Source organism: Rhododendron vialii, chromosome 4a, assembly GCF_030253575.1.
Source record: "Rhododendron vialii isolate Sample 1 chromosome 4a, ASM3025357v1".
NCBI lineage: Eukaryota > Viridiplantae > Streptophyta > Magnoliopsida > Ericales > Ericaceae > Rhododendron > Rhododendron vialii.
The window spans coordinates 18,313,911-18,325,769 of NC_080560.1; the positions used below are offsets into that span (position 1 = coordinate 18,313,911).

The following is an 11,859-nucleotide window of genomic DNA, read 5'->3' on the forward strand; positions in this document are numbered from 1 at the left end:
CATATATTGAGTGGTAGAATCTCTACCTCGAAGTTGAAGCACGGAACCCAAGAAATTACGAGCCATAGCTTTCCGAAAACCTTGATCCGATCGGAATACGACTTCCCCGAGCTCAAACCAGTGAGATACGGATCACAATACGCGTAGGGATGAAAGATTGAAGTGGGTTTTGAGTGGGTTGAGTGAAATTTGGAGAGAGAGGGAGAGAGACGAGAGAGAGACGTGAGGGGAGGAGAGGAGGAAAATGATCCCATACTCTCTCACCCTCCTATACATACCCATATATCTATAAATTACACATTGCACCCTTCCACATTCAATTCCATCACTTGGCCCCAAATCACATAAACACCATTATCTCATATTTCTTTATCATTAATCATGCATTATAAAATATTAACGTTGACAAAATAAATACGGGTCTCTACAGCATATCTATCCATATCTAGCAAATCTATACATAACCAAGTAGATTTAGTCATTAATGGAAAATATATAGTTTGGATTCATATCTATCCTATGAGATTTAGTCATTAATGAAAAGATATAGTTTGGATTCTTTCTTGCCTATGTAAGGCTTGCTTGGGTGGCTTTGTATTCAAGAAGCAATCCCAGCCATAGAGCCATAAGCCAACTTCTTCTAAACACTTAGTATTTTCCTCCAGCTTTGTCCATCTTTATTCTCTAAAAAATAGCCTGTAAATTTAATATGAGCATGAGAGTCTTGGACAAAGTGTAAGGGTGTTCTTTTGTGGAGCTTTGGGTTCTCTTACTTGTGCAGAGTAGGTCCGAACCATACGATAAGTTATCGGGCTATTTATATCCTGGAGGGGAGAAGTCAGAGATTTTCTACTGCACCGGTTTATTACCGTAGAGGGCTTGAATCTCCTTAAAGAAAGCGAGATTTTCGCGACTCAGCCTGTTAATTTGTCCATTGTAATATTTATTTTTGGTGTAAACTTTTGTAATATCTCCAACTCCTTTTCTAAGCCAATAAAAGAGAAGTAAGGTATAGCAAAAAATTTAACATATAGTGAGTGCAAAGAACTCTAACGGTCCAATTCGTCTTAAGACTCAAGAAACAAAAGAAAAGAAAACAACAAAAAAGTAAACAGAAGCCTTAAAAAAACAGCAACAATAGTGAAAACCAACGATCGAGTGACTGAGTTTTGTATAGATAGATTTGCATCAAGCTGAAATACCGGTGACTTGTCGTCGCCATCCGTGCCGCCGCCGTCACTACGCCACTGTCAAGAACTCGACCACCACCGCCTTCTACAGAAACTGTTGGATAGGCCAGAACCCAAAATCCACCACAGAATATTTAATGAGTGCTACAAGTTTAACAATTTGTGCAATTGCAGCCAAGTTCATGCAATACCTAACGGTGATACGTACTATATGAGCTTTCTTGAAGACATCCAACCTAAAACTGATCGAATGGGTGGAGTAATTAACAAAACTAGGTGACTCAAATGACGATGCGAGACATGTTAACAAGAATAAGATTGAGCCACTTTGGATTAGTTATCCTAACTCTTGTACTATAAAACTCACGTTTTTTTTTTTGGCATATAGTATGAGATTATTAATCCAATCAATCCTCCTCATCCCCTTAAGAGTATGATAGACATTTATCGATAGAGTGACAAAAAAAATTATTAAAAAATAAAAATATCCAATCAATCTTCTAAACTGCGGATCAAACATGGCCTAAACAGAAAAAGAAACGAGAACAAAAACTACGTCATTCTTTCAATATAAGAGATCAAAAGATAGGAATGCGTCCTGCGTATAATGGTTGATGAGTTGAGTTTTGTTCACCCTCCACTTAAGAGGGTGAACATTACCCTCCTCCCTATTGGTTGAAATTGTGTGGATCCCACTATAAAGTGATGTTATACTTACCAAAAAATGTATTGTAAGCATAACATCACATTGTGGTGAGATTCACACCATTTCAACCAATATAAAAGATGGTAACGTTCACCCTCTTCTAAGAAGGGTGAACAAAATTGCACTCGTATAAGTGCACATGGGGTTGATAAACGGAGTTCCATTGTCACCTAGCAACCTAACACAAACAAATTAAGGGTAATAAGGAGGAGGAAAAAAAGAGAGGAGAGATTTTATAAATAAAATGGAGAAATTTGAACTTCACTATTAATTAGGACCCGAGCTGTAGCTCAAGTTACAGCTCAAGCGATCGTGAGCGGGTATTGAGTGCCTGTGCTTGAGGTCTTAGGTTTAAATCGACAATAGCCTGTCGTTTATACTAACACTATTAACATACTGAATATAATCTTATCGTCCGGAAAGAAAAAAAAAATTGCGCTAGGAGGAGATCGGAAGTATTCGTTTTAATTTCACTATAGTATGTACGTACAAGTATTGATTGGAACTCAATGCTCAGTTAGATTTGATATGGTTTGGTTTGGTTTGATATGGTATAGTATGTACAAGTACTTCCAAAAGCGAAGACATGAATGATGACACGCGTGTTACGAAAGCACCGGCAATGTACATATTCCATCTCCGTGATTTCATGTGTCTATCCACTACCTTTTTTCTCTTCTGTATTTTTCTTTTTTTAAAATTTCAAGGTTGGGGAAGGTGGGGTTTCAACTTTCAAGTTCAAACTGATAGCCATGTTGCATACCTGAAAATAATGATGCTAGTAGCTGACACGGGCGCAGCCAAGAATTTTGGTTAATGGGATCAATAATATCCACTAATTGTTACTTATGTCCCTTTAGTCATTGGCTTATATGTATGCTTAATCTATGAAATGGGCTTGATGATGGTTTTACCGGCACTTTGTTATGACTAATACCACAGGGACGAGGTAGGGTCGTGACAAAGTTTGTCCCAAAGACTTAGTGTATTATATTTGTCAAACAATGCATAACCTCATTCGTAGCGCTATCAACTCTCGAAAAGAATGTGAGAGAGGACATGGCATTTCAACTGATTTCTTCGTTCCTTGCTTGATCTCTCCTCTGAATATTGTTCTTTCCGGTAATTGCTCTTGATTTTTCCTCCTTTGCTTTTGATCATTGTGATTTCTGAATTCTATGGCGGGTACGGGCTCAATTGGGTGTAACTCTACGTGTGTTGGTGATGTTAAGATTGATCTAATTCCTGCTTCTAATCTGCAATCTGCTGAGCTTGGTCTGAATTTACTAAATTCCCCTGGTGGTTTGATGGATAATGTTGGGGTTTCTTCAAGGAACTATTCTAGGGTTGTCAATCCAAGTGTTTCCCCGCTTCCAAACCCTATCCTTAATGGCAATCGACTTGATTTTTTTGGAGCAGATTACTGTCCCTGTTATTGACTCTTTGAGCCCTTGTGCTTCAATCCCCCCCCCCCCACCGTGAGCCAGGTTGGGGTGGTGTATTGTGGAGAAAATCACCCTAAAACTGGTACCTCATGGAGTTCTGTGGTGGCTAATACTGTGTCTGATGGTGGTGTTGGTTCCAAATCTGTTCCTAGTCCTAATAGGATGAAACCTGAATATATTCTTCCCTCAATTGTTAATGATAGAATTGTGGTATCCCCCTCTGTGGAAGTTGAGGAATTAGGGCATCCTAAGTGGCAAAGATGTATTGTGGACCACTTTTTGGATAAGAAGTTGGCCTTTACTACAGTTCAACATATAGCCATGAAGATTTGGGCTAAGTTTGGTATTCGGGAGGTACTTTCAAATGATAAGGGCTTCTTCTTCTTCATGTTTGAGGGGGAGAGTTCAGACAATTACTGGAATCAGGGCCATGGCATTTTTGGGGTAAACTTTTTATCCTTAAGCTTTGTCACCCCCATCTTAAACTAGAGAAGGAACAACTTTCGCAAATACCTCTTTGGGTTCATTTCTTTAACGTACCTTTGGAAATGTGGACTGGGCCTGGTCTTAGCCATATTGCTAGTTCTGTTGGACGTCCTTTGTATGCTGATCATTTGACTAAGTCTAGTCGAAGGCTGAGTTTTGCTAAGATCTGCGTGGAAGTTGATTGCTCATCTCCTCTCCCAGATTCTTTTGATCTAAAGTATGCTAATGGAGATGTGGAGGTGATTCGCATTCAATACCCTTGGAAACCTCAGGTGTGTTCTTTATGTCAGGTATTTGGACATGGGGATGCTCACTGTCCTTTGAAAGTTAAGGAGATGGCAAAGGAAACTAAAAAGGCTACTAGTACTAATGGTAAGAATGGCGTGGTGGATGCCAATACATGGCAAGCGGTTCGTTCCTTGCAACAAGATATTGTACCTGGTGTGGAACTTCGGTCTCCTGTTTCTCTTCAGGCAGCCATTGCCTCTACTAGTGTTACTGGTGCCGTTAAGTCTGCCTCTATTTCTACTAGGTTTGCAAGTGGTATAGTTGTTCCAATCTCTCCAACTAAGAATGCTCGTGTGTTGGTTAGTGTTGAGATTGGCAAACAAACTATTTTTATGTCCTCAGGGGATAATGTAATCTTTGTGCCTAGCAAATTTGCTGTTTTGGATGCCATTGGGCTCAATATGGATGTTGGTTCAGTTCCTGAGGCTACTGCTCTACCTGTTGCAACTGGTGATGGATTACCGGATGAGGTAACTGTTGAGTGTGGTATGTTGGATATGGATTTCACTGTTGTCCTTCAATCTCCGTCCACTCCCTTTCCAGTTCCTGATGGAAAAAAGGGGGGTGGCAAGGGAGGTGGTAATGTTCCTGCCAAAGGTGGTGGTGGGAAAGGGGGAAGGAAGAACAAACGTTAAAATTCAGGATAGCTAGTTGGAATATAAGGGGTATTAACAACCCCTTAAAACAAAAAGAGGTTAGATCCCTTATTAATTCACAGCGTTTGAGTCTCTGTGGTGTTTTGGAAGCTAAGGCAAGGAAGGATAATCTTCCTACCATTTGCAACAGAAGTTTTCCTTTCTCTTGGTGTTTTTTGGATAACTCTAGTAATTAAGAGGTTGCTCGGATTATTCTTGGTTGGGACCCTAGTCATTTGCATGTCTCTTTGATTTTTAGTTCTACTCAATTGATCTGTGTACAAGTTACTTGTCTATGTACTCAGCAGATGTTTTATGCTTCAGTTGTTTATGGAGCTAATTCTGTAGCTGATAGGAGAATTCTATGGTCTACCATGAGATCTCTGTATTCTGCTATTGGTGATTCCCCTTGGATCCAGATGGGAAACTTTAATGTTGCTCTTAGAAGCTCTGAAAGAGTAGGGGGGTTTGATAGTGCTGCTGCTTCTGAATTTTGTCAATGCCTTTTTGATACAAATATGGAGGAGTTGGTTACTAAGGGATGCTGGTTCACATGGTCTAATTAGAGAGGTGGTGGTGGTGCTAATATGAGTAGAATAGATAGGGTGGTGGTCAATGGTTGTTGGCTGGATTTGTTCCCTGAATCAGAGGCAATAGCTCATGTTCCAGGTATTTCTGATCACTGCTCCTTCTTGGTTACTATTTTTGAGAAAGCACGATGTAGAAAGCCTTTTAGATTTTACAATTTCTGGATGAAGAATCATCAATTTAAGGCCTTGGTTATAAACTCTTGGGTCCAACCTCAGTCTGGGTCTGCAATGCTTAGTTTCTCTCTTAAACTCAAAAGATTGAAGCCTGTTTTAAGGAATCTGAATTCCCAATGTTTCTCGAATATTTCTGGAAGAGTTATAGAGGCTCGAGCCAATATGGAATTACTTCAAGCTTAGTGTTTACTAAATCTAGGGGATGATAGCATTAGGGATTTGGAAAAAGATGTTGTCAGAACATACATGGAATTAAGTGCTGCAGAGGAATCTTTTAAAAAGCAAAAGTCGAGGGTGAATTGGTTGGTGCTTGGTGATAATAATACAAAGTTCTTCCATCATAAAGTTAGTTCTCATAGAGTAAGGAATCTTAGCTTGATTATTGCTGATGGAATTTGGTTGGATAAACCTGCGGACGTTCAACACGAGGTTATCCAATACTTTAAAGGTCTTCTGGGTACATAATTCATGCAACGACAGGATGCTAGAGCTTCTTTACAGCAGATTATTAGAAGGAAAGTTCCTACCCATATGAAAGAGGACCAAGTGAAGCCAATTCTGATTGATGAGGTTCGGGCTACCCTAAATTCTATTAAAGGGGATAAGGCTCCAGGACCGGATGGGTTTTGTTCAAGTTTTTTCCAGCAGAACTGGGATATAGTAGGGCAGGATTTGGTTGCAGCTGTGATGCTCTTCTTTGAGAAAGAGTATATTCTACGGGAGTGGAACTCTACAGCCTTGACCTTGGTGCCTAAGATTCCAAACCCTTCTATGGCAAAAGATTACAAACCTATTGCTTGTTGCAATGTGGTGTACAAAGTCATAACTAAGATCATTGCTAACCGGATGCAGCAGACTTTACCCTTGGTCATTAGTCAAACCCAATTTGCTTTCATTAAAGGCAGGAGTATTGTAGATAATGTTCTTCTTATGCATGAATTGATAAGAAATTATCACAGAGATGCAGGGCCCCCTAGATGTGCCATAAAGATAGATATCATGAAACCTTTTGATTCTGTAGATTGGGATTTTTTGTTAGACACCATGGTCGCTATGGGTTTTCCGCATATTTTTGTTGGTTGGATTAGGGCTTGTGTTACTACTCCCATGTTTTCTATAATGATGAATGGTGGGCTGGTGGGGTACTTTCCAGGAGCTAGAGGCCTAAGGCAGGGGCATCCCATCTCCCCCTACCTTTTCTTAATTGTCTTGGAAGCTTTTTCCTCTCTGCTGCAGTTTAACATTGAGACTGGTAATTTTAGATTTCATCCGAGATGCCAAGAGTTAGGGATCTCTCATGCCATGTTTGCAGATGATCTAATTGTTTTTGTGGTGCTCATGAAGAATCTCTGAGAATCATTATGAATACCCTCAAAGAGTTTCATAGCTATTCTGGTTTACAGCCCAATATGATGAAGAGTGCTTGTTACTTTTCTGGTGTACCTACTGCTCTTAAGCTGTCTCTTATCGATCTAATGGGTATTTCGGAGGGTCATCTCCCTGTGAAGTAGTTAGGGGTGCCTTTAATCAGCTCAAGGCTTACCTCTACTAATTGTATTGTCATTAAAGAAAGAATTTTGGCTCGGATTCAAAGTTGGTCTCAGAAATTTTTATCCTATGGAGGAAGGGCCCAATTGATCTAGTCTGTGCTTTGTAGTATTCATACCTATTGGAGCTCTATCTTTATATTGCCTCAAAAAGTTATTACAGAGATTGAGGGAGTGCTGGGGGCTTTCTTATGGTCTGGTCTTGACATGAAGCATACGGGTGCTAAAGTCAGTTGGATGCATCTGTGTGTTCCAAAGAATGAAGGTGGGCTGGGGTTTATGTCCCTTAAAGAATGGAATCAGGCTTCCAATATTAGGCACCTTTGGGCTTTGAGTTTTAAAGCTGCTTCGCTATGGGTAAAGTGGGTGCATATGTACATTCTGAAAGGGCATAGTCTCTGGGAAATTCCTATACCAAATGATGCATCATGGGTAATAAGGAAGCTTCTTAAATTAAGGGATATTTGCCAAGGTTGGATCAGGTATTGCATTGGGGATGGAGAAGACACATTTCTATGGACTGATAATTGGCACCCCCTTGGTGCTTTGTACAAGCAGTTTGGGGATTCCATTGTTATAAATAGGGGCAGGGCTTTGAGGGCTAAAGTCCTCCATTATTGTTCAGGAAAATTGGCGGTGGCCAAGACAGAGGAGTCGAGTTATGATGGAGGTTATGTGTCACACTCCTGCAAATTTTCTTCCTCATCCATTGACTAAGGATAGAGTAGTATGGACTCTTTCTCCAGATGGCTGTTACTCTGTCAAGACAGCATAGGAGGCTTGCAGACATAGGTGTTCTTTTAAACACTAGTATTTATTAGTATGGTTTAGCCAGAATGTGCCTCGATTGAGCTTTATTCTTTGGCTTGCAATTTTGGAGCGTCTTTCCACCAAGGATAGAATAGCTAAATGGGGGATATCCATTAATCCAGTATGTGTGTTGTGTACAGCTTGTGAAGAGTCTCATGCCCATTTGTTTTTTTGAATGCCAATTTTCTACAATGATCTGGAGCCATGTTTTGCGTAAAAATAATATTTCCAGAGGGCCTCTTTCTTTGCATCAGGAGCTTATTTGGGCTAGCGCTCAAAGGAAAGGTAAAAGTTTTTGTAGTACTGTATACAAGTTATCTTTGGCAGCTACTTCTTATTTCCTGTGGGGGGAGCGTAAAATGCGGATATTTCAGAACAAGAGCAGGGATGTAGATGACCTAGCTGCAGCGATTCTTGATGCGATTAGAGCAAAGCTTTGTTCTTTCAATTCTGTAAAGTTTTCTTGCCTTAATAGGCAAATTTGTGATGATTGGTTACTTAGCTCTAGAGTTTTTAGGATAAATAATGGCTGACTTGTATAGTCTTGTTGCTCATTGTAATGTTGTTTAGGGGGATGCCCCATTGTTTTTGTAGTTGCCGTATTTTTTGGTGAAATGAAATTACTTACCAAAAAAAAAAAAACTCTCGAAAAGAAGAGAACGCTTGGAACTTCCGTACATTTGAAGCAAATTTGGACAATTTAGAGATTTTTTATTGGGTCAAAATAGCAAAATTTAGTTACGAACTATCAAATGTTCCAGTGAAAAATCAAAGTGAGTGGGGTCACTTGACTACAATTGTATCCCCACAGTAGTTGTTGATTTGGAAAATATTCTTACAAAATCAACTCGTTTACCAGTGATCAAAAATAATAATTTTCATATTGACTTTTACTTTCTGTCGCGCTAGAGTCCGAAAACTTTGTTCGAATGAAAATTAGAACAAAACGAAGCATAAATTAATTAATGTTCTAACAATTTAAAATAGCATCAAAAGAGCAATTAATGTATTTGACATTTAAAATGCAGTTGTTCTCTTGACTCGATCTCTCTCTCCTTTTAGCTTTTCAAGAAATTTAAAAAGCCAAGCTCTTATAATAAAATATATAAATATACGTATCTACATATGCGTGGACTAAATTAAAATATGAGGCTTGGGCCGCCACAGGTGGAAATGTGACACTAGTGTTGATTTGAAAAATATTTTCAAAAACTAACTCAGTGAGTTGGTGACCAAAAATAAAAATTTTCAATGACTTTCACTTTCCGCGGTTGCTAGAATCCGAAAACTACGTTCCTATTTTCATCGGAACAAATGGAGCGACAAATTATACGTAAAAAGTTGCCGAACATAAGCTAAGCCACATTGTCCTCCCTCCCCCTCATATATATAACTGAAGGCTGAAGCAAACAAATTAGTGTAAAGTTGGGTGCTTGATCAAAGTAGGGGAAGTGGAAGGATAATAGTATTACTTTAAGACCAATCAGTGTGAAGTTGGGTTGCTGATCCACATTTAACTCAGACTAAAGGGTTGAAAGATGAGTTTCATGTTCCATAGTATTTGGTTTAGTGCACTAAAAGTTTTCTTGACCTAAAACGTTGCTCTCAATCCTGCGCCCAGGTGAAAATGACAAGATAGTGTGTTTTTGAAGAAGATGAACAAGAAGAAGAAATAAGATTTCTTTTTTTAACATTTTATCCTCATCCCACTTTCGAGTTCATGATGGGATTGTGGATCATGCATGCTTTATTTATCTTTCTCCAAACGATGAAATGGATGATGAATAGTTATTTTTACGTTTTTACTGATTTCATTTCTATTTTTGGGGATGAATCAGGGAAGGTTGTGGGGCTATGTTTAGAAGTGTCAATTGGTTCAGGTAGAAGTGTGTAATTATCTCTATTTTTTGTGGTATGAAGAAGAAGGCCAGGGAAGGTTGTGCATATGTTTACCGATTGATGTAAAGTGAGCCAAGCAGCATAGGCACGGGCACCAGAATAGACATGGCGTGGCATAGAGGTGACGTGTTCATGGGCTAGACTATGTTTGGAGTATTCTAAATGGCACCATGAATGATCATATGGAACCGTCCATCTAGATAGGCACGACTTATACCTGTTAATGAATTGACAATATTCTTGTCTTGCCAGCCACGGTAAGCCGATGCCGTTGGATTTGGCATCCCTGTAGGGGGATGAAAACAATCGATGCCTTCTGATCAACTGGATTGCAACGGCTTTCTCGTGCCTCTTCACCGGAACCCTAATTCGTCGTCGGAACCCTAATCTGCAAAATAGACAGGAGGTGAGCGCACCTCTGCCTCTCGTGGCAAAGGCCCTCCGATGCCTTTGTTAGTATCACGTACTAGCAATCAAACCCTAATTATCAGTAGGAAAGCAAGAATGCAAAGTATTGCGTACCTTTTACCTCTTGGTTTACCTCTTATTTATAGATTTGCGTATGCTTGCTGGCCAAGCATATGTGTTGCCCTAGGATTCCTAACTCGTATAGGAATCCCAGGATATCAAGGATTCTCGTTTCCTTTATCAGTTCATTACCTTAATCCTTGTAGGACTCTTTTCCATAACAAGCCGAACATCCCATACTCGTTGGGTATCTTTATCAGATCCTATATTCTCGGGACCTTATTCCTTAACGGAATACTATTGTTTATGGACTCTTCCAGAATGTTCCTTATGCTCTAATACTTGACTGAAGTTCTTTCTTTTGTTCGGCCATCTCGTCGCCGAACAGACGGCTTGGACCATTGACTTCTCATGTCACTGGTCCATCTTGCCGAACATTTGTTTAGCATGATGACTGTCCTCCCTATATTCAAACTATGGTCCCACATACCATTTGCATTGCTTTTTAACCCGTGATCCCTCGTATCACGTGCTTGGTTCTTTGCTTCATCTGTTCGGCTGTTTATAACCGAACAGTCTGTTTTGGACCATCTACTTCACATGTAACTTGGCCCTTAGTTTGCCGAACAAACAGCATGGATCAATGACTTCTCATATCATTGGTCCATATTGCTGTTCACTATATTGCCCGGCGGTAAGTCCTGTCATACTTACTACATGCTCTCGATTATCATGTGCTCGGCAACTAAATGTATGTGTTCGGGAATACCTCCCTACAATTGCTCCCCAGCTTCATCTATTTATCATTGTTCGGGAGCAATATATGATGCTTAGAAACATAATTTTATTAAGACCAGACTCTTTTGATCCCGTGCAGTCATATTTTCAATATTTCATTGATGCCTTTTGGCACCTCTGTCATTATACCATTTCGGGGTGAATGACTCCACGTGGCACGTTTCGTATGCCTAGCATTAATTTCGAACTGACGTTCTATGTAACGGCGTTAGAACGGTTTCTGCTTTCCGTTACTTTAACCTGCAACGGCGTGAGAGGAGACGTTTCGTCTTCGTCTCTTACCCTTAAACCCCTGAAAGGGCTCTTTTTGGTTTTTTACCCAAAACTCAAACTCACTCCTTCTCTCTCTAGAAACCAGGCGAAAACATCCCGCTATCCGCCATCGCTGCCATCTGCAAATCCGATTACTTTCCAGGAAATCGTCACAACATCTTTGTAAGATCCTCGTTCTTACTCCATTTCTTCTGTTTAGGTTTCTATCTGAGATCTCCATTCTCAGTTTCGTGGGTCGTTTTCTAGGGTTTCAGTCGCCCCCATTTCCATCTTTAAGTTTTGCTTCGAATATATCCATGGCAGATGACAACGAAAACCCTCCTAGACCCAGTAAGTTTAGGAGACTCTGCGAAACCCCAACTGCCATGACGGTATTTAGGTCTGAGTACAGCATTCCTGATAATGTTGGGCTCGAACTCGCCCCCTTAGGAGCAGATAGGGACGGTGGCTCTTGGGATAGAATGTGTATCCCAATTGTGGCTATTGTCGAAAGTGGAGTCCGATTTCCTCTTCACCCATTACTCCGCCAGATCCTAAACTGGTATCGTCT

The 11,859-nt window shown here is 40.1% G+C and overlaps 1 protein-coding gene across 1 annotated transcript; it reads left to right on the forward strand.

Annotated features, from left to right (window-relative positions):
* Window positions 1-5,337: 5,337 nt before the first annotated feature.
* On the forward strand, window positions 5,338-10,062 carry LOC131323761 (uncharacterized). The gene is made up of 8 exons (XM_058355606.1): window positions 5,338-5,632; window positions 5,714-5,943; window positions 5,995-6,766; window positions 6,859-6,993; window positions 7,216-7,731; window positions 8,199-8,364; window positions 9,710-9,751; window positions 10,023-10,062. The coding sequence occupies exons 1-8, from the start codon at window positions 5,338-5,340 to the stop codon at window positions 10,060-10,062; spliced, it is 2,196 nt and encodes a 731-aa protein (XP_058211589.1).
* Window positions 10,063-11,859: the final 1,797 nt, after the last annotated feature.

What these genes read in the sequence shown, in the direction of transcription:
- LOC131323761 (XM_058355606.1), top strand. Translation starts at nt 5,338, where the DNA reads ATGAGTAGAATAGATAGGGTGGTGGTCAATGGTTGTTGGCTGGATTTG. An exon ending in AAGGAATCTGAATTCCCAAT is followed by an intron (nt 5,633 to 5,713) that starts GTTTCTCGAATA and finishes TACTAAATCTAG; the next exon opens with GGGATGATAGCATTAGGGAT. An exon ending in AGAAGTGTCAATTGGTTCAG is followed by an intron (nt 9,752 to 10,022) that starts GTAGAAGTGTGT and finishes TTGTCTTGCCAG; the next exon opens with CCACGGTAAGCCGATGCCGT.